The sequence below is a fragment of the Saccostrea echinata genome, unplaced genomic scaffold (genome assembly GCF_033153115.1).
Source record: "Saccostrea echinata isolate AGI-Se365-2 ecotype Australia unplaced genomic scaffold, CSIRO_AGI_Sech_v1 ptg000060l, whole genome shotgun sequence".
NCBI lineage: Eukaryota > Metazoa > Mollusca > Bivalvia > Ostreida > Ostreidae > Saccostrea > Saccostrea echinata.
In genome coordinates this window covers 2825107-2851577 of record NW_026889809.1, presented here as the reverse complement: position 1 = coordinate 2851577, position 26471 = coordinate 2825107, and the positions used below count along the sequence as shown (strand labels likewise).

The window sequence follows — 26471 nt, the reverse complement described above, 5'->3', positions numbered from 1 at the left end:
GTTTATACAGGCTTTGCCTTTTCCCAATCCTAATTGAATTTATCCAATAAAGTATGTTTAAACTAAATATATATGTTTCTGTTCTTTGGCCTTTGGTGTGCACCCAACGATGTACCCGTCATTGTTATAATTATAAACCTTCAACAAGTCTTAACGTACATTTTCTATCATTTGAATATATCATCATCTGTAAATTTAATGTTTAAAAGATTTGAGAAAACATTCACAATGTGAAAAAATATTAACACCACAAACTGGATATACACTCATGTATTCCTTACGGACTTTTTGGTGAATATGAAACATGAATTCTTAAACATCACGTTTCAGGAAAGAGAATACTTCCACTTTGTTGCAAGAATATGCAGTTAGACTTCGAAATTGTCAAAAGAGGTGAACGAAGCATAATCAATCATGGGTTTCCAAAGCAGTGACATCGATCCAAAATTTCTTAAAATTATTTCTTGAAGAAAACATTTATGATATACAAAGTTTGGAGGAAATCTGTGATCACAATTGTTACAACCCCTATATCAAAGTGCGTATCTTTACAGAGAATAACTCTTAAAAAATACATTTCAGACTAATAAATGCAATAATTTAATGTATGGATTTTTTGAAACTCGTTCTCTATCTATCAAATACAAATAAAAATAATGTATTGTAACAAAAATAAGCATGGTTTGAGATGAGAGACCTTCAAGTGAGCAAACAAAGTGGTAAAGTGATAAGTTCGATGAGAGACCTTCAAGTGAGCAAACAAAGTGGTAAAGTGATAAGTTCGATGAGAGACCTTCAAGTGAGCAAACAAAGTGGTAAAGTGATAAGTTCGATGAGAAACCTTCAAGTGAGCAAACAAAGTGGTAAAGTGATAAGTTCGATGAGAGACCTTCAAGTGAGCAAACAAAGTGGTAAAGTGATAAGTTCGATGAGAGACCTTCAAGTGACCAAACAAAGTGGTAAAGTGGTAAGTAAAGTGATAAGTAAAGTGATAAGTTCGATGGATATATCCTGGTTAATGTACTTCGTGACTTGAAATTTAAAACAAAACAAGTTCTATAAATAGATGTCAAATTGTACAGTTTTGAACAACAACTCAATTGTTATACTATTCGTACTGACACACGCTGACAGTTACTGGAACTGATGATATTGACTGTCTTTTTATAGACTATAAATATATTCTAATCCAAACCCTTCTTTCTCCCTTTCCTATACAGGCTCTTTGACATCATTGAGAGCTGCTTTTTCAAGTAAAATGGAACTCGTAAATGTACTTATCTTGTCATTGGTCATTGGCAAAATTATTTTGTTAAAAAACATTTTGATTATACACACAAGTACTCTGAAGTTGATACTAAAAAGATGCTTGAGTTTCTGATTGACAATACCTATGTGGTTTTTGGAGACCAAGTCTTCCAACAATCTGTTGGAATTTCGATGGGTACCAATTGCACCCCGTTGTTAGCAGACCTATTTTTGTATTCATATAAAACAGAATTTATTCACAATTTAGTAAATGGGAAAAAGAAATCTCTTGCGGTGGCCTTCAACTCGACATTTAGATATATCGACGACGTATTATCAATCAACAATAGTAATTTCCATTTATATGTCAACACGATATATCCCTGTGAGTTTGAAATAAAAGGTACCAAAGAGTCTGACACATCTGTTTCACATTTGGATATTTTACTAGAAAAAGACGTTAATGGTAATCTCTCCTACAACAAAGCTTTATGATAAACGTGATGATTGACTTTTCAATTGTCAAATTCTCTTACTTATGCAGCAATATACCCTTATCACCTGCATATGGGTTTTATATCTCTCAGTTGATTCGATACGCAAGAGCATGTTCTGCGTATGAACAATTTCTAAAACGAGGTAAGTTATTGACAAACAAGTTGATGAAACAAGAATATCAAAGGTCTCGTTTAAAGTCATCATTTCGTAAGTTCTATGGTCGATACAATGACCTTGTCAGCAAATACAGTCTATCATTAAGTTATTTGCTAACTGACGTTTTTCATACTAATTAAGCTATGTTAAGCTATTATTTACCTACTGAATTGTCGACGGATTTTTCCGTTATTTCCCGATCATGACGATCATATCTGATATTATACAGAAAATTTGAGAAAATATGAACTTCAAATCTGTGTCTATGCACCTTTAAAACGAAATACACTGTAAGTAAATAAATGCGTATCTAGTTAGTGTACATTAAAGTTAAGGTATGCAAGTCTAGACATTATTGAAACCTTATGAACATACATGTATATAAGCGTATGTTTTTGTCGTCAATTGTGTAATTTTCATACCAGTCTTCTATATAGGACCATCTTTATAACTTATCATTATTTATTGCCTTGTTTACTGTGTGTCTTTTCCTTGTGCAGTGATTTACATTTCACGCAATTTACTCTCTCACTTTCCATATTTATTTATCATGCATTACTTATTTTCACCTTTTAAATTTAAATTATCAAATGATACATTGTTAGGTATATTTATTTTCATAAAAGTGGTACTATCATTATTAAAACCAATTTTCAAATTAAAACGGTGAATATATAGGATTAATTTTCACATTATATATAAAAGACAAAAACACATCATGTATTTGCCAGCAATCTTAATGAACATTAAAAAACCCATATTTTATCACATGTTCAATCATGTGAAAAGTGTGGATTTATATTGAAGATTCTGAACACTCTCTTACCAAAATGTCCATCATACACGGTTGAAAGAAATATATTGGTAAATAAATTAGATGACATTGCTGTTTCATTTGAACTCGACACTCTGTTAAGGGGAAAATATCAGTATACTTATCAAACAAACTGTGAATTTCTTTTCATATGTTTACATGAATTTATTAAATCTACAAAGAGATTAAACTAAGTATATTCACTGTAATATTAAAGGCTAAATATTTACTACATGTAAATTTTCAATACTATAGTATTCATATTAAGGCTGGAACAATTAGTAAATAATTTAGGGGGTTACCATCTTGATATATTTTTTTCTTATATTTCCTGATTTTTTTTTTTAAAATACTGATAAGTGGTAGTTGAATGTGAACCTTTATCATTGATTATTAGTATATTTTATTATCATGTACAAGCATCACTACTTGTCTTTGTCTTGTCCTATTAAAGAGAGAGTTTATATTGGCTTTGCCTGTTTCCTTATCCTAATTGAATTTATTCAATAAAGTATGTTTAAACTATATATATATATATATATATATATATATATATATATATATATATATATATATATATATATATATATATATATATATATATATATATATATATATATATATATATATATATATATATATATGTATGTATATATATATCTTTCTGTTCTTGGGCTTTTGGGGTGGACCATTTTATAGCATAGATGTACCTGTAATTGTTATCATTATTTAACCTTCAACAAGTCTTAACGTACATTTTCTATCATTGAATATATTATCATCTGTAAATTTAATGTTTAAAAGATTTGAGAAAACATTCCCAATGTGAGAAAATATTAACACCACAAACTGGATATACAAATTTATTCCTTATGGAACTTTTTGGTGAATATGAAACATGAATTCTTAAACATCACGTTTCAGTAAAGATAATAGTTCCGCTTTGTCGCAAGAATATGCAGTTAGACTTCGAAATTGTCAAAAAGGTGAACGAAGCATAATCAATCATGGCTTTCCAACGGTATGACATCGATCCAAAATTTCTTAAAATTATTTCTTGAAGAAAGCGTTTATGTTATACAAAATTTGGAGGAAATCTGTGATCAGAATTGTTTCAACCGCTGTATAAAAGTGCATATCCTTACAGAGAATAACTCTTAAAATCGGAGGCCCATTTGTACTTACGACTAGAATAACAAAATATATTTCAGACTAATAAATGCAATAATTTAATGTATGGATTTATTGAAACTCGTTCTCTATATATCAAATACACAAAAATAATGTAGTGTAACAAAAAATAAAAAAATAAATAAATAAGCATGGTTCGAGATGAGAGACCTTCAAGTGACCAAACAAAGTGGTAAAGTGATAAGTTCGATGAGAGACCTTCAAGTGAGCAAACAAAGTGGTAAAGTGATAAGTTCGATGAGAGACCTTCAAGTGACCAAACAAAGTGGTAAAGTGATAAGTTCGATGGATGTATCCTGGTTAATGTACTTCGTGACTTGAAATTTAAAACAAAACAAGTTCTATAAATAGATGTCAAATTGTACAGTTTTGAACAACAACTCAATTGTTATACTATTCGTACTGACACACGCTGACAGTTACTGGAACTGATGATATTGACTGTCTTTTTATAGACTATAAATATATTCTGATCCAAACCCTTCTTTCTCCTTTTCCTATATCTATCCTATCTTCAATATTTCAGAAGTGGAAAAAGAATTAGAGAGACTACACGATCAATATGTAATGGTCCCAGCTGACAAAGCAGGTAACAACATTGTCTTTGTTTGTAAGGTTCATTATATTAAATGTATTTTAGATGAACTGGATTTTATTCTGCAAGCGGTAATTCAACTTATACCCATAGCTCCTTTTCTAAGGAGGATATTCTTCAAAATCATATGTCAGTTTAAAATATTTTTAATATCCCCCCCCCCCAAAAAAAAACAAATTGAATTTGAATTACCATTGGATTCCTTAACTATAGCTACATACAAAGATACATAGCGGGTTCCAGTATATATTCTACCAAGTCTGTTTCTTTACTCCTCATTAGCAGTGAAGGAGAAACCTCAGGAGTACTGTATAACAATATATTTGAGAAGAGGTGTAAATCAGATGTGGATACTCAGAAATTCCAAGGAACTTTTAGAAAATTTGAAATCACAAAATTTCAACAAAATCAATAACATCAAAACGTGCGACTTTTCAACACTTTATACAACCATTCCTAACGATAAATTAAAGTCCAAGCTTTTTGACATTATTAACAGCTGCTTTTTCAATAACAATGGAACTCGTAAATGTACTTACCTTGTCATTGGTCATTTGCAAAATTGTTTTATTAAAAAACATTCTGATTGTACACACAAGTACTCTGAAGTTGATACTAAAAAGATACTTGAGTTTTGAAAATCTCCTTTACTAGTAGATATGTAGAGGACAAACTGTTTGCATGGTTATAATTAACACCTAGTCCTCTACATAAATTGCAGCGTTATTTGCCTCATAACGATGGTTCAGACCCCAGGGTGGGTCATATAATTATTGAAAGTACATTACGTGTACATCTTTTCTCTTTCATTACTCACAGACATCTAGGAGGCAAATTGTTAGCCTGATTAAAATAAGTACTCAATCCTGTGTAGATAATGGCCTAACAAGTCAGTCAGCATTTGACTTAATGATGGAATGTATATATTTGCTGACAAGGTCATTGTATCGACCATAGAACTTACGAAATGATGACTTTAAACGAGACTGTTGATATTCTTGTTTCATCAACTTGTTTGTCAATAACTTACCTCGTTTTAGAAATTGTTCATACGTAGAGCATGCTCTGGCGTATCGAATCAACTGAGAGACGTGCGTAAACCCCATATGCAGGTGGTCTGGGTATATTGCTACATAAGTAAGGGAAATTGACGATGAAAAAAATGAAGGTAATCACATTTATCATAAGTCTATGATAGACTTAGCCCACCCTTTTATCCAAAAATGCTTTATCCGAAATTGGTTCAACCATTTCAGAAAATGTTAAAAAATTTACGGTAGACGTACAGGTCATACAGATATAGGTCATCTGAGTGACCATAGCGGCTTAAAAAGAGGACAGCAATTTTCTCGTCTTGACCAAAAAAAAAAAAAAAAAAAAATACGAATTAACAATTACTTGCCAAGCTTAATAATGAACTCGATTTGTTGGAGAGGAGGGTTTTATTCTGACATAAAAAAGGACAACAATACTCAAATTCTTATTTTTCGTGGGGGAGCCCACTTATATTGGAGGCTTCGTATGAAAAATGGAGATAACGAACAGTATCAAGCTCAAAAGTCCATTGAAACAATACAGATCGGGAGGTGTGATCAGGTACCATGGAGGAGTAAGCATCCCCTGTGGACCGGTCACACCCGCCGTATGCTCCTAGTTATGATCAGGCAAACAGAAAAATCCTTAGACAATTTAGTGTGTAAATAATGGCTTAACAGTTGGTATGAAAAACGTCAGTCAGCTTCGACTGATAGATTGTATTTGCTTACAAGGTCATTGTATCGACCATAGAACTTGCGAAATGTTGACTCTAAACGAGACTGTTGATGTTCTTTTCATCAACTTGTTTGTCAATAGTTTGCCTTGTTTTAGCAATTGTTCATTTAGAGCATACTCGTGCGCATCGAATCAACTGGGAGACATAAACCTCATATAGAGTTGATAAGGGTATATTAATTGCTACATAAATAAGGAAAGTTAACGATAGAAAAGTTGAAGTCATCACGTTTATCATGAAGCTTTGTTGGTAGGTTAACATTGACGTCTTTTTCTAGTAAAATATCCAAATATGAAACAGATGTGTCAGACTCTGTGGTATCTTTTATTTCAAGTTCACAGGGATATATCGAGTCGACATAAGAATGGAAATAACCATTGTTAATTGACAATACGTCGTCGATATACCTAAATGTCGAGTTGAAGGCCACATCAAGTGTTCTCTTCTTCTCGTGTAGAAGTTTTTGAATAAATTTTCCTTCATATGAATAGAAAAATAGGTCTGCTAATAAAAGGGCTTAATTGGTATCCATGGGAATTCTGACAGATTGCAGACAATTCCGACAATTCCAGATTGTTAGAAAACTTGATCTCCAAACGCTACATAGATATTGTCAATCAGAAACTCAAGCATCTTTTTAATATCATCTTCGGAGTATTTGTGTTTACAATCAGAATGTTTTTAACAAAATAATTTTGCAAATGACCAATGACAAAATAAGTAAATTTATGAGTTTCATTTTATTTGAAACGGCAGCTGTTTATGATGTCAAAAAGCCTGAACTTTAATTTATCGTGAGGATTGGTTTTATAAAGTGTTGAAAAGTCGTACGTTTTGATCTTATTGATTTTGGTAAAATTTTGTGATTTCAAATTTTCTCAAAGTTCCTTGGAATTTCTGAGTATCCGCATCTGATTTACACCACTTCTCGAATATTTTGTTGTACAGTACTCCTGAAGTTTCTCCTTCACTGCTAGTAACCCGCTATGTATCTTTGTATGTAGCTATAGTTAAGGAATCCAGTATAAGTATGGTAATTCAAATTCAATTTGATTGTTAGGAATATTAGAAATATTTTAAACTGACATATGATTTTGAAGAATTTTCTCCTTAGAAAGGGCGCTATGGGTATAAGTTGATTTACCACTTACAGAATTGAATCCCAGCTGTTCTAAGATACAATTAAAATAATGAGCCTTAGAAACAAAGAAGAAGTTGTTACCTGCTTTGTCAGTTGGGACCAGTACCTACTGATCGTGTAATCTCTCTAATTCTTTTTTCACTTCTGAATTAGTGAAGACAGAAGGATAGATGGTTTTTATATTGCCCCTCAATTGCTTAATGCGAGATTTCAACATCCATCTTATACTTTTAATCCATAACTTTTGATTGGTTGGAGCTATGACTTTCATATTTCACTTGTGTATTCCTTGTGACAAGACCTTTCTTTGGGTACAATCATATTTGACCTTGACCTTGGAGTTTGACCCACTTTTGCAAAATTTTATGAGACTTTAACCTTGGCCATAACTTCTGAACAGTTGGTGTTTGGGTTTTCAAACTTCACATGTGTATTCTTTGTGACAAGGCCTTCCTTTGGATACCAACAACTTTGACCTTTTGACCTTGGAGTTTGACCTACTTTTGAAAAACTTTAACCTTCGCCATAACTTTTGAACAGTTGTAGCTAGGGCTTTCATACTTCACGTATGTAATCCTTGTGACAAGAACTTTCTTTGGATACCAACCACTTTGACCCTTTGACCTTGATATAGGAGTTTGACCTACTTTTGAAAAACTTTAACCTTGGCCATAACTTTTGAATGATTGATGCTAGGGCTTTCATACTTCACATATGTAATCCTTGTGAAAGACCTTCCTTTGGATACCAACCACTTTGACCCTTTGACCTTGACTTAGGAGTTTGACCTACTTTTGAAAAACTTTTTTTTTTTTAAATTTTCTAGGATTAACATGTTTGGAAAGGGAATTTTAATTTTTTTTTTTTGGCTTGTCAAAGAAATTTCTGGGTTGGAATTTTTTTTTGACTGTGGTGGAACACCCCCCCCCCCCCTGGAAAAAATTGCTGGATCCGAGCCTGTTCAACAAAAAATAATCACAATATACTAAATACAGCCATTATGCAACCGTATGTTTGGAGAAAGGGAACGACAATTCATCGTTTGTTTAAATCGGTCGCCATTTTGCCGCAATGCATGATGGAGCCAAAAACTTCGTTTTCGGAGTTCACGCCGTTTTTGGAGTTCTTCTAGACTGGTTATTGTACCGTTGCTTGGTAAGATATGCACATTGACTCTTAATTTTCTTTGCAATTTATATGAGTACTTATCTAAAGTATACTTCTCAAAAATCATTGATTTATCTAATTTCTCGAGTGACATACCTTAATTTAACTTAGCGTGTTGATTACAAATTGAATATTTAACCATGTTTACACTTTCGATTTCTTTGATTCTAGGGGCAGATTACTCTAACTGCAGGAGAATACCACAGAATCAGAACTCTTTAGTGTGCAGTGAAGAGAGGGTTCTTAATTAATTGTTCATCAAAATGTTTAATGATCTGATATCCACGCATAGATCTGCATATAACACATTTTTTTCTCGGGTTCAGATTTGCACACGACACACTATCTCCTGACTTCTAAGATGGCGGACACAGCCGGCAAGGTGGGTGGAAGTATAGATATTGGCATTTTAAGGAAAGCGGTTGATGTCAGCAGATGATTTAAATGCCATTTATTTTAGCAACAGCATGTTGATTTATTTAACCATTGCATTTCACATATATGTTTTGAATGCAAAAAAGTGCTTAAGTCAAGATGATAATTTCGCCTTTCAGGACGTATCTCGATCCCGACAATATTGGGCAATTCTGAATTATCGAAAATGACTTATTGGCAAGCAATAGTAGCGCTGTCACATTTTGTCAACAAGAACTTTCGTCTTGAAAATAAAACAAAACATGAATTGCACATTAACACTAGGACAGTTATAGCAAATAGCTTGGACCCTCACTAGGCCCTGACTAGTTAGAATAATCTGTGTCTTGGGACAAGCCCTCACCACAGTTAGAATACGTCCTATATACTTGCAATGTAGCAAATCGGAGTGGATCCACTCTGAAATGATTTTGAAGAATACAAAAGGAGTTAAACTGAAAATAACTACCAAATTAATAATAACAAACCTTTTTGAGATTGTATATGCCTTTTAACCTAAAAAATAATCCATATAAGACCAAAAAAAATAATAGTCTTGTTTCCTGCTACCAGCCTGGAAAAAATAGGGTAGGTAGGTAGGAAAATTATTTTATTTTATATATTTTTTTTTCCGACAACATTTTTTGGATATGAACTAATACAAGATAAAATTAAACATGTCACAGGTCAATCTTGTCTTGCAAAATTAAATTTCATGTCTTTTTATACACAACTCAAGTGGTATTTTATGAAAGTCCATATTTAAAACAAGAATTTCATGAAATGTTTGTTTTGTGTTAACATGGAAAACGATTACAGTGACAGAACGGTGAAATTCGGGAAATTCCCAATTTTTTTTCTTCCAAACTTAAAAAAAACTTTAGGGTCGGGTGCAAAAAAATAGGGTAGGTCAGGTAGCAGGAAACAAGACTATTATTTTTTTTGGCCTAAATACGAAAATTCAACTCATCTTCTCAACGTTTTTTTTTTCTCACTTCAAATTTAACAACTTGTTGACATTCAGAACTCTCTGGGCAGTGTTTTTTTGGGTCAAAATGCCACCGATATTCGGCTGTTTCCCCTCACAAAAATTAGCTGTTTTTTCCCAATTATTAGTATATTTTTCCCAATTTCAAACGAACAGAAATTATATTTAAATTTAGAACAAAAGTCGCTAAATTTGCTGACAGAGTAAATACGTTTTTATTCCTTAATTTTATTCTCCATATCCATGCATTATAATGCAGCCAATTTTTTTAATGAATGTGGAAAACAATGCAGATATTCATAGAAGCAGATAAGTAGCATATAATATCCTAAATGAATTGGTAAATAGTTCCCAGATACAAGTCATGTTGCATGTTGACATTGACCGCCATTATTACATAGAGGGTCAGGCTAATAACAGGAAATGGACAAAACATAGGGTTTCGCTAAAATCAGGAAAAAACAAACATTGAAGACTGAAAACTTGATTATCAATATAAGACTGTTTACTAGATTATGAGTCTAAATGCTGGTTTGTTTTTTTTTATGAAATTATACAAAGCAATTCCAAGAAAATAGAAGCTACAAGGTGTGACTAATATAAGCCATGTTCACATTCAATAAAATATTGATGTTAATTTTTTAAATGATTATTTTAATATGAATTTAAATCAAATTCAAAGTTAAAATCAAACAAAAACTGTTGTTGTTACTTAGTTTGATTATTTTATGTATTTTTTAGCATTCTAATTTACTATAAATGATTTTTCCCAATTTGAGGAAAATGTCGCTAATTTTTCCCAATTCAAAAGGAGGGGGTGATGGTTCAAAAAACAAAAAAAATCATTGCTGGGTTGTTCATAGAAAATGCAGAGAGTTTGAGTTATCGCCTGTGTTTATAATTTTGCAACATTGCCAATACACGGAACAAATTCTATCGTTAAACCGGGTCCGTAGGACAATATCATTTTAACGATAGAACATTCTATCTAGGCTCTGACATGCCTATATCAGGTCCAACTACTATTTCTACCTACATAGCTATTAATAGCTACCTAGGTATATAAAGCTATTTGAAGTAGCCACTTCTACCTAATTTTACCTCTCTTTGAAATTAAGATTAAATAATAATTATGGTGCATCTTTAGAACATGTCAAACTTGTTGTTTATCATCTTGTGCACTTGCATGGAAAAATTTGGGGTGTTAATTTGAAAACTTTTTTGAAGGTGGAGATTGGAGAGGAAATGCATTAAAAATCACCCCAAAACATTTCATATAAGAATTCTTGAAGATAAGTTTTAAAATTGATACAGATTTGTGGGTCATTTTAGTCTGAATTCATTTCATACTTAGCTACCCAAAATGAAAATGGATGTAGTTTTTTATGCGAAATTGTTAAGTGAGAAAGTAATCATTTTTTGCCAAAATTTTTGTTGTGTTCATCATCAGTGTGACTGTATTTAGAAATTTTGTGCTCATCATATTGTGCCGTTCCTGTGTTTGGCCACAAAATGCAAATAAAGCAAAAAGTAGGTAAAAATAGCTACCTGGAGTAGGTTTAAATACCTAGGTAGCTATAAGTAGCTACGTAGGTAGAAATAGTCTGTGGACTGGACCTGTATATTATGAAATTATTTACACTGACCTGTCAGACTGTAGTTACTGTAGTGTTTGTTAAATATTGTTTCTCAGAGCAAGTGTTGGCATAGGAGAAGTCAGGTAAATATACTGAATTTGATATTGAATATATATATGTATATATATATATTGTACAAATAGTTAGTTTGGCTTACAGGGTTCGACACTCGTCAAAATTTGGTTTCACCATTTGGGAAACCATGGGAATGATCGCAGGTTGCCCAAATTAATTTCAGGTTGCCCGAACAAAATATCAAATGAAACAAAAATGTGCAATTGTTTAAAATTTGATAAGATAACAGAAGTTGTGCTTTTGTTATATAAAATATAAACCAGACATTTTCGGAATGTCAAAAGATGTCTTCCAGCAATTTATCAAACAAAGAAAATAAATAACAAATATTATAAGCAGAATCAGAATGCTATTAAATTAGGCTTTAAAAAATTTATTTTTGATTCCTGTAATATTCCAAATAAATCAACGATTGGTAGGCAGGGATAGACATTAACTTTCAGATTCACTTGCCTTTCAGGCAAGTGATCTCAAACTTTGACTTGTCCGAATGCAAAACTTGGTTGCCCAAAATTAGGAAAGAAAATTATGTTATGCTAAGAAAAAAATGTGATCAAAAAACACTTATGATATGCGTTTGTAATTAAATGTATACCACTGTCCTTGTCAATTTAACCTTTTAACACACACTGCCATGCAGCAACAATCCTCCATTTCCTTTTAATAAAAATCACATTTTTAAAAATTATTTTTGGTAGGATCCTTTTGTTAATTGTAATTTTCAGAGATATCTGTTAAGCAACGCTAAAAGAAGATAGTTGCTAGGAAACGTACATTTGATCAGGATATATCATGTTACTTATTTGTAAGTGTGTGAATAAATAACCTAAATAAGTACGAAGTAGGTAACAAAGTTGTTGGAGGTTTTAGTGTATTTTACCACGAAAGAAAACAGAAAAATGAAACCTATTTTTAAATGGACGGTATAATCTAGAAACGCTACCAAGGAATTCCGAATGCAAAAACAATATCAGTCAGGTACCTGGCGGAAATCAAATGTTCAATGTATTGTTTATTTACAAATTAATGAAAACTAAATGATATATACATTTGTAGGAAAAAAATTCACTTGCCCAATCGGACAAGTACTTCGACAGTTTCACTTGCCCGAACTGAGAATTTACTTGTCCCGGGCAATCGGACAACTGTTAACGCCGATCCCTGGTAGGTCGAGATTTTTTTTTTTTTGTTAATGTATCAATGTACTCACATATTGACACATAATAAAGTTTCTAGTCTAAAACATTCATTTTCACTTACCATAAAGGCCTAAATAAATAGTGTCAAATATCCCTGGACTGAATTAACCAGGTGTGATATTACAGTGGACACCCAGCATGGCTGGCTAGCAGCAGAAAACGAACATCAGAAAGTTGTGGGGGAAATGCTAGATGTTACAATGATGATTATTACTCTGTATATTTAAGGTGATTGTTGACTAGGTTGCCATATTTTATATCTCAAATAAAACTCAATTTAAGACTTTTGGTAAAAATTGCATCAGCTGATTAATAGAACACAGATTTGGCAGAAAAAAAAATCCACACGGCTGTAATTTGAATGGGTTGGTCAGGTTACAGGAAACAATGTTTTTAAGGTCTTATCAAGTTTATTTTAAATTATTATACTTTCATGTTAAATACTAAAATCTGATTGGTTTAGACGCATTTAACAATCCGTAGTGTTACCCTCAGCGTTAGCAACACACTTGACAACGGGTAACATTACGAAAATGTCACATGCATTTATTTCATGCGCGTACGGTTCACCGTAGAATTCTCAAAATGTCGGTTGTGCGTTTGAAAGAAGCCGAATAAACGACATCAATAAAAGCTTGCGTCCAATGTAGCTCACTTGAAAACAACAAATGACAGACGAAACATCCTTGCGAGTGCAAACTTTAGATGATAAAGGACTTTTTGAGTAGCAAACAAACAATAACGAGGTTGGTAAATCTTTTCCGAAGCTTTCTTATTGAGAAAAATAGAAGCTGACGTGTCGGTTGACAATGGTTTCCTTGGAGTGTCAATTTCAACTGTTACCCTCAAAAACGTGCACTATTTATATAATATTAAACATCATTATTGAATATTCCCAACTCGTCCCAGGTCGTCATTTGGGCAAGCCAGACTGAAAAATCAGGTCGTCAAAAATCATCCCGGGATGGAAATGACGAAGTGACAAGCGTGAATGTCGAACCCTGGCTTACATAATCCATTATTCATCAGCAACACCCAAAGTCCATACTATCTGTGAAAATGTTCTGTAAAAAGGGGTGAGGAGGGGGTATAAGGATATGAGTTTCATTTTGACATCATTTTGACATCAAACATTTGAAATTTAATTAGTTTCGTTATTTTTTTTTTTTTTTTATTTTAAATGAAAAAAAGAAATAATTTGAACACTTCATTGTTTAACAGGTAATAACATGTCAAGCTGCTGTGGCGTGGGAGGCCAAGAAGCCCCTCGTCATAGAAAGGGTGGAAGTGGAGCCACCAAAGGCTGGAGAGGTCCGAATAAAGGTAACTAAAGGGAATATAGCTTAACTAAAGGGAACACCATAGATTAACTAAAAGAAACACCATAGCTTAACTAAAAGGAACAACATAGCTTACCTGGAGGGAACACCAAAGCTTAACTAAAGGGAACAACAAAGCTTAACTAAAGGGAACAACATAGCTTACCTAAAGGGAACAATATAGCTTAACTAAAGGGAACAACATAGCTTACCTGGAGGGAACACCAAAGCTTAACTAAAGGGAACAACATAGCTTACCTAAAGGGAACAACATAGCTTACCTAAAGGGAACAACATAGCTTAACTTGAGGGAACAACATAGCTTACCTAAAGAGAACAACATAGTTAACTTGAGTGAACAACATAGCTTACCTAAAGGGAACAACATAGCTTAACTAAAGTGAACAACATAGCTTAACTAAAGGGAACACCATAGATTAACTAAAGGGAACACCATAGCTCACCTGAAGGGAACAACATAGCTTAACTAAAGGGAACAACATAGTTTAACTAAAGGGAACACCATAGATTAACTAAAGGGAACACCATAGCTTACCTGAAGGGAACAACATAGCTTAACTTGAGGGAACAACATAGCTTAACTAAAGGGAACACCATAGATTAACTTAAGGGAACACCATAGCTTAACTAAAGGGAACAACATAGCTTAACTAAAGGGAACACCATAGCTTAGCTTAAGGGAACAACATAGCTTACCTAAAGGGAACATCATAGCTTAAGGGAACATCATAGCTTAACTAAAGGGAACAACATAGCTTAACTAAAGGGAACATCATAGCTTAACTAAAGGGAACACCATAGCTTAACTTAAGGAAATACCATAGCTTAACCAGGGTTGTCCCTAAGATTTGAAATAGCAGGGGACATTAAAAAAGTAGAAGGGGGTCTGGGGTCCTCTCTTAAGAGGGAATTGAGGGGGGCATACAAGAATAACTGGGGGATTGTATCATAATAGGCAGGGAAATTCCCCGGCCCTCGGGTCTAAGGGACAACCCTGTTAACTAAAGACAGATTTTAAATGAGTTTAGATTTATGGCGAATTTCAGCAGTTTTCGTTTCCTACATGTATTTGAAATATCATAGTTAATGATATTTTCTAAAAAAAAAAAAAAAAAAAAAAAAAAAAACTGTCATAAAATTCCAAATAACATTTTTTGCTTGAAATCAGATAAAACAGTGCTTAAAACAGTATGAAATTAAGCCTTAAAGAGATGGAAAAAGAAATTGAGATATTCTTGAGCTTCATAAGTAAGATATTAAGAGATATTTTCTGCCATAGATTCTGCACTCTGGAGTGTGCCATACAGATGCCTATTTACTGGATGGATTTGACCCTGAGGGGGCTTTCCCTATTATCTTGGGACACGAAGGAGGTGGAGTTGTAGAGAGTGTGGGAGAAGGGGTCACCTCAGTACAACCAGGTCAGTAAGTGTAGGAGAAGGGGTCACTTCAGTATAACAAGGTAAGTTAATGTGGGAGAAGGGGTCACCCCAGTACAACCAGTCAGTAAGTGTAAGAGAAGGGGTCACTTCAGTATAACAAGGTAAGTAAATGTGGGAGAAGGGGTCAACTCAGTACAACCAGGTCATTAATTATAGGAGAAGAAGTCTTCTCAGTATAACAAGGTAGGTAAATGTGGAAGAAGGCGGCCAGCTCAGTACAACCAGGTAAGTATGTGTAGGAGAAGAGATCACCTCAGTACAACTAGGTAAGTAAGTGTGGGAGAAGGGGTCACCTCAGTACAACCAGGTAATTATTTTTTAGAAGGGGTCACCTCAGTACAACCAGGTCAGTAAGTGTGGGAGAAGGGGTCACATCAGTACAACCAGGTCAGTAAGTGTGAGAGAAGGGGTCACTTCAGTACTACCAGGTAATTAAGTTTGGGAGAAGGGTCACCTCAGTACAACTAGGTCAGTAAGTGTGGGAGAAGGGGTTACCTCAGTACAACCAGGTCAGTAAGTGTAGGAAAATAGATCACCTCAGTACAACTAGGTCAGTAAGTGTTGGAGAAGGGGTCATCTCAGTAAACCAGGTCAGTTCAGGTCAAAGTTTTCTAAAAGGATAATTTTTGCATTAACACTTAAAAATAATTCATTTTTTTCCAGTAAATAAGCATACAATAATACTCATTTGTAATAAAAAAAGTTATTCAAAACCAAGCATCAAAAGGCAATAAATAAAACTTTTTGTTTTCTGTGGACTTTATAAATAGTATATGCACACGTAAATGGGGATTGCTTCAAAAAGGACATCTTTTGATTTAACAATGACTCGTTCATTATGTAAATGACTTGTGATACAAAAACTACAACAAAGATAAAAGATGTTAGAAGAAGACGTCTTTTGAATGTAGGTCAAGGTCAGAGTCAAAACTTTTGATATGGCTATTTCTTATTTAAGTAATTGGTATATTTTGACCTAAAATTAAATTTTCATGTCATGCCTGAACATGATAAGAGGATAAAACTTTTTGAAAAAAAAGAATCATTTTTTATTATCATTCACCAGGTAATCAGAAAATTCATTGGACACTTGCTCAAAAGTCAAGGCTAAAAGACTCTACAAAGAATTGACGTATAAGAATTCTATATATAAGCCCTCTATGAGTTTTCTATTTTTTTGACTTGTAAATTTCTGTTGTCTTTAGGTGATCACGTGGTACCTTTATACATTCCTCAGTGTAATGACTGCAAGTTCTGCAAGTCACCAAAGACCAATCTATGTGGCAAAATAAGGTAAATATGTAGGGATACTAAACTCTCATGTTAAATTACAGAACTCTGCTGTTGTTCATTTTGAGTTTGTAGTAAAGGTGGAATGTGTAATTCTGAAATTGTTTCTGTTTTCTTAATTGATCAGTTGTTTTCCACCATAGATACATATTGTTATATTAATAATGGCTTCAATGTATTCAGATCAAGACAATGCTGTTGTAGTCAGGGCAGTGTATTGCGGAAATTTATTGGAGAACTTAAATGCTAGATTTTGCTGTCCTCTTAATAGGACCACCCAGGGTAAAGGCGTGATGCCGGACGGAACCTCTCGCTTTAAATGCAAGGGAAAGACTCTCTTCCATTTTATGGGTTGCAGTACCTTCAGTCAGTACACTGTTGTTGCAGAGATATCAGTTACCAAGGTAACAATGGTTTATCTTTACACATGAGTGATTTTAAGACATCAGGTTGTGTGATCCTCATTGATATTGGTTTTGATTGACAGATAAATCCGTCTGCTCCTCTAGACAAGGCGTGTCTGCTGGGTTGTGGTATATCAACTGGATATGGAGCTGCTCTTAACACAGCAAAGGTTTGGGAAGATTGTTTCATTGATTAAAACATGCTTTTGATTTACACAAATAAAAAGAAGTGGTGTCAAAGTTTTTATTTTCAAAACCTGCCTTTTAAAAATGGAAGATTTAAAGTTTGATACCAGGAAAACAAATTATTCTGTAGTCTTGATAGAGTCTCCTTGTATTGTACTCATGATGGTATTGAAGACAAATTTAACTCTGTACTGATTCAGTATTATATGGTGACATATAGTAACTTGATAGATAGTGTATGAAAAACAGGGCTTTGATGGTTGCACACTATAGTTTTGTGCTTTTGATCACAGATTTTTTTTTTTGGAAAAATGACTCAGTAGTTTATTTTATGACTTGAAATTTTTCTTACTTTTTGAAGAGGTCTGTTGTTAATAAATTTTTCTGTTTAACATGCGAAATGTAGATCCACTTGTGTATTTTAGTTTGATTTATACAGGCAGAACCTGGATCCACCTGTATAGTTTTAGTTTGATTTATGCAGATAGAAGCTGGATCCATGTGTGTAGTTTAGTTTGATTTATACAGGTAGAACCTGGATCCACCTATTTATCTTAGTTTAATTTAAACAGGTAGAACCTGGATCCACCTGTGCTATTTGGGGACTTGGAGCAGTAGGACTGGCTGTTGCTATGGGTTGTAGGGAAGCTGGTGCTTCAAGAATAATAGGCATTGACATCAACCCAGATAAGTTTGAATTAGGTAGGTATGTCTGTTTCCTGTTTGGTAAAAAAGAACTGTAACAGAATACTGGGGGAAAATAACTTGGGGTATTTTAAGGACAGATGATACAAACAACCTTTTATCAAAAATCCTGAAAATAACAACCTAAGTTATATTTATATGAGTAAAATGAATAAGTTTAACTACACAGATTTTAATTTTTCATTCAAAGTTTCACAATAATGGAATTTTAAGTGACAAAAAATTGTATAGATTAATAAGGATGGTTGCAGAAAGGTTGAATTTTGAACAACATAGAAAGTTTACAAATTCTTAATATTTTAGAAATTTATTGTTATCATTTACAACCAAAATAGGCCAAAAAATATATACCAATCCAGGCATCCATATTTTTGTTTGTATCATCTGTCCTTAAAGTTTTATTTTATATTTGTTTTTATAAAGATGCAAATTCAAGAAATTATTAGCTCACCTGAGCCTTCGGCTCAGGTGAGCTTTTCTGATCAAAATTTGTCTGTTGTCTGTCGTCGTCGTTGTTGTCGTAAACTTTTCACTTTATCTTCTTCTCCAGAACTACTGGGCCAATTTCAATCAAACTTGGCACAAAGTATCCTTGGGTTAAGGGGATTCAAGTTTGTTCAAGTGAAGGGCCACGCCCTCCTCCAAGGGGAGATAATTATGAAATAGCAAAAAATTAATGGCATTATTGAAAAATCTTCTCAAGAACCAATGGGCCAAGAAAGATGAAACTCATGTGGAATTATTGTCAGGTAGTGTAGATTCAAGTTTGTTCAAATCATGACCCCCAGGAGTAGGATGGGGCCACAATGGACGATCAAAGTTTTACATAGGAATATATAGGAAAAATCTTCTTCTCAAGAACAGCAAAGCTATGATTGATCATATTTATATGGAAGCATCTGCTGGTGGTGTAGATTCAAGTTTGTTCAAATCATGACCCCCAGGGGTAGGGTGGGGCCACAATGGACGATCAAAGTTTTACGTAGGAATATGTAGGGAAAATCTTCAAAAATCTTCTTCTCAAGAACAGCAAAGCTATGATTGGTCATATTTATATGGAAGCATCATCAGGTGGTGTAGATTCAAGTTTGTTCAAATCATGACCCACGGGGGTAGGGTGGGGCCACAATGAACGATCAAAGTTCTACATAGGACTATATTGGAAAAATCTTTAAAAATCTTCTGAAGATTAGCAAAGCCACGGTTTGTCGTATTTATATGGAAGCATCCTCAGACAGTGTAGATTCAAGTTTATTCAAATCATGACCTCCAGGGGTAGGGTGGGGCCACAATGAAAGTTCAATCTTGTAGAGAAAAAAGTCACAGTCAAAAAATTATATAAGCATCCTTAGTTAATGAAGATTTAATTTTGTTAAAATCATACCCCCCTCCCTTTTAGGGGTAGGTTGGGACCACTTATGCATTTAAGCTTTTCAATACTAAACTGATTTTCTCTCTTTTCCTAGCCACAGTGCTCAGGTGAGCGATGTGGCCCCTGGGCCTCTTGTTATATATTTTAAATTATCATTATGAATGCAATGAAAAAAAACCTTAATATTAGCATGAATTCAAACACCAGGGATTAGGTTACAAGAGACAAAATAAGTGAAAATTAAATCCTAAACATTACTTGACATAAAGTCTTTGACTGATTGTTTTGGTTCTGCCATGAATTAATCTTATACACTGATTTCAGGTAAGAAGTTTGGGCTGACAGAGGGGGTAAATCCTAAGGATTATGACAAACCTATCCAGGAGGTTCTAGTTGGCATGACAGATGGGGGTCTGGACTTCACATTTGAGTGTATCGGAAATGTCGCATGTATGGTCAGTGTCAGAATTAGAAGAGATTTCTCATTAATACACAAACTTCAAATTTATATCAGTATAAAAATAACATTTGGGTCATGAAGATCTGTATTATAACATTATAGGTTAAGTCTCTTTGTTTTCTATTGATGTCGGTTATAGAGAGCAGCGTTGGAGTCCTGTCATAAAGGCTGGGGTGTGTCCACTATAATTGGAGTGGCTGCTGCCGGTCAGGAGATCTCTACCCGCCCATTCCAGCTAGTCACTGGCCGAGTCTGGAAAGGAACTGCTTTTGGAGGTAAAATACTGACGTCAGACCCACACACCATGAAGAGCTTGCCTTATCACTTGGAATGCTAATAAGATGTATAGTTTAATCAGGTGTAATTGTGTTTACTATCAATTCCCCAGGTTTTCCCTCTTAACAAGTTTCTCCCATTGTCACTCTATATGTTTAATCACTTCCTTTGTTTTGTTTTTTTTGTCTCTATAACATGTTAGTGGAAACTAAGCCATCATTTAATTAGTTCCTGAGATCTGTGCAGCATTTTATTTGTTTGTGTCATTTGGAAATAAAGATATATACATACTTTATAGTTTTTCAAGGGTTAAATCTTATTCCACAGTGCCTATAGTATTACCAATGTTTCTATTAGAAATGTTTGTTGTGACAACTGTTAACATTTATCCACTCCCTATTGATAGGTTGGAAGAGCCGAGACAGTGTTCCCAAGCTTGTGGAGGGATACATGAACAAGAAGATAATGGTGGATGAGTTTGTGTCTCATAATCTTAGCCTGGACAAGATTAACGAAGCATTTGACCTGATGCATGCTGGCAAAAGGTAACTTTTTCTGTTTTTTTACACCATTAAAAAATATAACTTATCTAATACAAAATTTACTCTAGATTGTATTTTTCTAAAAATATGAAATATATGTACATGGACAAAATTGGATTAGAACATTCAGACTAAAGAAAATATCATAAAAAACCAGTTTTATTATATTTCATTATCACTGTCACAATTCTTTGGTGTTTATGAGAATTAAATTTAATTACCAACAGTTAAAATTGACTGTTTTTGATAAAGCCAACTAAATGAAAGCATGAAAGAAATATATGTATATTTGACTTTAATATCCAGTCATATTCCCCTTAAAGCCAGTAATAATATAGCTCTTAACCAAATAATTGCAATGATGAATAGTTCAATTTTTTGCTTCAAATTTTAATTTCTCTATATTGCAGCATAAGGGCTGTTGTTCAGTTGTGAACAGTTTAAATGCCCACAGTGAAGAGAACCAGACACAAACGCCGACAGAGCAGAGAACCAGGCACAATAGCTCTGATTTAATTGCGTGTGATTCCGGTGGTTGATTGTATATTTGACATTTTGTTAATTTGTTTTGGTGCAAAACTGTTTAATCCGAAAGTATTATTATGTATTCACGCTTGATACAATGATGCTAATGATAAATAAAATGATGATAATAATGATAAGTTGTACAAAATGTATAACTGATGAAGGAAAATAATAAAGTACTGCAATTATGGAGTGTTGACATTAACTTACGTACAAGGAGAGAAAGTTTTTTCAATCCTTTTACAGTTTTATCACATATATACGAGGGCTGTTTGGAAATCATTGAGACATTTAACTTTTACTCCATGAAAGAAAGATATTTATAAATTCATGAAAATTCGTTAACATTTTATCAAGAACAAAGAAAACAAATGTGCAAAATTTCTCAATAATAGGATAGATAAGTCCAGGTGAAATTATAAACTTGCAAAAGTCTATCGACCTGGAGCAGCATCACTACGTCATTTTAACGTCACGCCAGCCGTACATCTTTTCTCATGTTGAAATGATTGGGATGCGTTAACTCATCTTTCTCTGTCATCACTATGACATTCTAAAAATCAAATTCTCTTTTTTGTTCTTAAACAATTCTTTAAAAAAATTGAATAAAATATGTGTTGTTGCTTCAAATGTAAAATTACAGGATGTGTCATATCTGGTTGACAGAGCGGGTACAAGTGAATTCGGCACCTGGTGAATTCGGCACTAGGTGAATTCGGCACCTGGTGAATTCGGCATCAGAATCTGGTGAATTCGGCATCAGAATCTAGTTAATTCGGCACCCATTTGTGTTAATTCGGCAACTGTGTAATTATTGTGTGATTTGTTAACATTTTTCATGTGTTTTACTAGTTGATTAGTAGAATTGCTTTTGCAGACAAGTGTTTTGATTTGATTTTTTATTTATTCATTTATTTTTGTTTACTAATAAAGTCGTTTTTAAACTATTTCAAGTATAATAAGTAAAAGTTCGCATATGTGGAAACATTAATTCCGCTCCTCTAAGCATAAAAAATACTGTTAGTTGTGACCTTTTCATTAATGAAAATTTGAATTGAAACGTACAACATTGAATTATCAATGCATCTATACTGTAATATCTCCCAGTCTCGATAATTTTTTTGGGGGGTATACAACTGTGAAAGCTAAAAAAAACATAGTACATATTAATTATCTTTAATGGAGAATTTTAGACTTCTAGTTGTTGTCTTTATTTTCTTGATTTGTATTTAAAAAAAAATATGCATCTGAAGAAACACAGATCTTGATTTTTGTAACATGCATATTTTAGTGGTAAATAGAAGAAAAAAATTAAGTGTATATTAAGAATTACGCGTTGTTCCCTGCTTTAACAAAAATGTATATATCCAAGTTTTGAAATGAAAATGGTTGTCCATAATAATTGTATTATTCAGAATTGCTATAACGTAATTTTTTTTATGCGAGCGTGTTGAAGTACCGGTACATAAAGCAAAAAACTGGATGCATTGTCAAACAACGAATTTTTGACCAAGTAGGACATAATATTATTTCTCAAGTGGATAATTTTAGCAAATGTCCTTCTTTCAGATATTTAATCGAGCTCATAATTCACAATTTATTTACAGACCATACCAACAAAATTGTCTCACTCAAAAAAAATAACTCTAATAACTACGTGTATAATCCAGGAATGCTTTTGCATTTAAGAGAAAAAAAAATATCTAGTTTGAGACAACAATAATTAACATTAATATAAATCTTTAGGCGAGAATTTCAAAACTTATATTGTTGAAAATTAACTTCTGTACATACACCCCCCCCTTCCCAAAATTTTAACTAAATAAATTAGTGCTATACCAAAAATCCTTGTATATTTTACTTCATAACAAACTTATAAGGTACTTATTAATTATTTTAGTTATCCCTACAGCAATTAGTTGGCGTTAGAGAATTTTATCATCTAATTACAATGTTCAACATTCAGTAATAAAATATCGATGGTCATTTAACACGTGTGTTGCATCATATTTACAACCTTAATTACACGACCTCCTGTATATGTAGATTCCTAACAAGCCTTCTGCTCTAAAAAGAATCTTTATTGTACTGGAGTTGTTCTATCAATTTCTTTTCATATTAACTAATCAAGTAAAAATATAGAACATGGCGCAGTAAACAAATCAAAATCAAAATGAATGTTAACTTTTACAGTCATTTCCGTATCATGTACACAAGGACGGTAGTGACATATATTTTTGTACGGTTATAAAATTTCATACAAACATAAAATTTAAAGCCATATACTGTATGGCGTATTTTTGGTAAGTTTAGATAACCAAAATTAAAAAGATCTTTCTATTTGTTTTTACATTTATTTTACTTTATTCAAGTTCAAAATGTCACGAAAACGGAAGTTTACTCGAAGCTATGTATATATGCTGTAATTGGATCCTCATTTGAATAATTAGTATTTTTTAACGTAACTTTTTCATTTCCATGCACGAAATTTGAAAGTAAGATTAGATTACTTTTAATTAGATGTCTGTAATATTTATTTGAGTGAAGTATCTTTGAGCAGCTTTCCTTCAATGAACAATTCCATTTAGTACTATCTTACTACTAATCTTAAGCTTCTTTTATATTTTTTTTTTCATTACAATAGGAGATACTACCCATGAATCTTATGTTTCCGAAATATTCTATGCTAGCCAATTCAATACAACCACATCATAACGGAATGTATAGATTTTAATAATCTCATTTTCAAACTTCACTATATTTATTACTTAATTAATGTCTTATAATAACAACTCGATTTAAATTTGTTACGGAAACGAGTTCCTCATCTGGACGGGTGGATACTGCACGCACCTTGAATAAAACTTAAAACGACCTATTATTAAACACCTTTCAGGAGTTTTATAGTGACTTGATATCTACAATTCAAAATTTCAAAATTCAGGATATTCGAAAAATGACCCTAAGTCCTGCACTCTATACCTAAAAAGTTTCTGCATATTGTACTGCAAGAAGCAAGTCTTTTTTTTTTCTTTTTTTTTTTTTACGAAATTCCTGCTTGAACGAGTGTGAACGGGGCTTAAGTTCTGATGTGACAAAACTACAGATGTGTTTTCTTTGAATATTTTTGAAGCTGGGCAAATTATTTTGAGAAATAGAAGAAACAAAGGAAAAGGAGAAGTGGGTTGACCAACATCATGAATTAAAAGGCGGGCTTTTTTTTCACGTGAAAGTTATATTATCACTGTTTAAATGCTCAATAAATGCTATATTTTTGACACCTTTGTAAATTGTAATAAGAAACACACACGGACAAAAATCAAAGAAAAATGTTTGATGAAGATATTATTTAAAACATTTTAAAAAGTATATGTTAGTATTTACATTGTATAATATTCTTTATAATTCATAAACGGGTGCCGAATTAACCAGATGCCGAGTATACCGGGTGCCGAGTTGACTAGGTACCGAATATACCAGGTGCCGAATTCACTTTACTAGGTGCCGAATTCACCATGTGCCGAGTTTACCAAGTGCCGAATTGACTAGAATTCGACAGAGCACCTTGCAATGCCGATTTTTGCACCACTGATCAACCTTATATATTCTGTAATAATTGATGGTCATCCGAAACATTCGGTTTTTACTCTGGTTGAATTATTTGTAAGAAAAAAATATACCAGTGAAAAACCAAATCCTTAGACATGTTTTTTTTTGGGGGGGGGGGGGATTTATAGTGTTTGGAGGTCGTTTAGTCTGGACACGATTTCTCCATAGCGTTACACAAAATGTTAGGTATGCTCGCTGCGCCGCCTTGACGTCAAAATCCTTTTTGTCGTCGTAGATTTGTAGATTTCTTTCCATGCTTTGATATTTTCACGATCTCTTGTATTTCTGATCGAAATTTTAACAAACTTGCACAAAATGAAGTCAAAATAAAATTGAAAAATTATATACATAATTTGAATTTTTTTTTATTATGGGTCCACCGGGAGTTTGAACGTAGATGTTCTACATATTTTCAGTGTCTGATTTCGTGACAGCACCAGTCACCCCTACCATTGACACAGACCTTTTTTTGTATTCATATGAACTGATGAAGCAGAATTTGTCCAAAATCTTATACGTGAAAAGAAGGAAACACTTGCTGTGGCCTTCAACTCGACATTTAGATATATCGACGACTATGGTGGCATATTTATGCCATCCACATAATTTTTTGTCAACATAAGATATCGCGTCAAGTCAAGATAGCTATCTTGTCAAAACAAGATAAATTGCTGATTTTGTTGAGATACACCAACTTCCATCTCGTCTAGTCAAGATAGTCTATCACATTTTGTTGTGATAGCTATCTCGACATAACGAGATAATTTATCATGTATCATGACCAAAATTGTTGCGTTGACAAGTGCTGCCTCTTCATAATCATGATAATTGCAGTCACGATAACTGTATATGTACATGTACATATACTTAATTACTAGTATATAAATAAATAACGTGTTACGGGTGCCTCAGTCATTTTCCAATGAAATAGGCGGATATCTTCTATTAAATTGTTACTTTAATGAATATTGTACGCAAAATTTCAAAGGAATTCAGTTTGAACCATTGTGTGTTCAAACCGTGTCTTTGTTTTCAGTAAAAATAAAATACAACTACGCGTGAACCAAACCAATGAGCAATTTACGTAATATTTGCAATTAATAATTCAAGTAATTTGCTATTCAATTAAATAAACGATTTTTTTTTGTTTATCAGAGATCATTACTTGGCTATACTATTATTATCGGTCGTTTTTAATAAATGATTGACCCTTTGCATTAATTGTTTTATTTATTTAGTAACTAGAAAAAAAAAGAAAAATGGAAATTATGATCTTAAGTAAATGGGTTGTTTTGTTTCATATTTAACAGAGAAAGTTTGTGGAACGGTTTATATTCAAAAATCTTTATCTCTTAAAAATTATATTCCTCCAATAGACAAATACAAAAATTAGACTGCTTCAATAGCAGTGATGAATTTGAAG

The 26471-nt window shown here is 33.1% G+C and overlaps 1 protein-coding gene across 1 annotated transcript; it reads left to right on the top strand.

Annotated features, from left to right (window-relative positions):
- Nucleotides 1–8871: 8871 nt before the first annotated feature.
- LOC133175108 (alcohol dehydrogenase class-3-like) lies at nucleotides 8872–21629 on the top strand. Its single transcript, XM_061310239.1, has 11 exons — nucleotides 8872–8966; nucleotides 14119–14220; nucleotides 15517–15658; nucleotides 16885–16972; nucleotides 17241–17373; nucleotides 17457–17543; nucleotides 18132–18261; nucleotides 19961–20091; nucleotides 20236–20371; nucleotides 20779–20917; nucleotides 21325–21629. Exons 1-11 carry the CDS (start codon nucleotides 8946–8948, stop codon nucleotides 21347–21349), a joined length of 1134 nt encoding a protein of 377 aa, XP_061166223.1. The 5' UTR covers nucleotides 8872–8945; the 3' UTR covers nucleotides 21350–21629.
- The last annotated feature ends 4842 nt before the right edge of the window (nucleotides 21630–26471 follow it).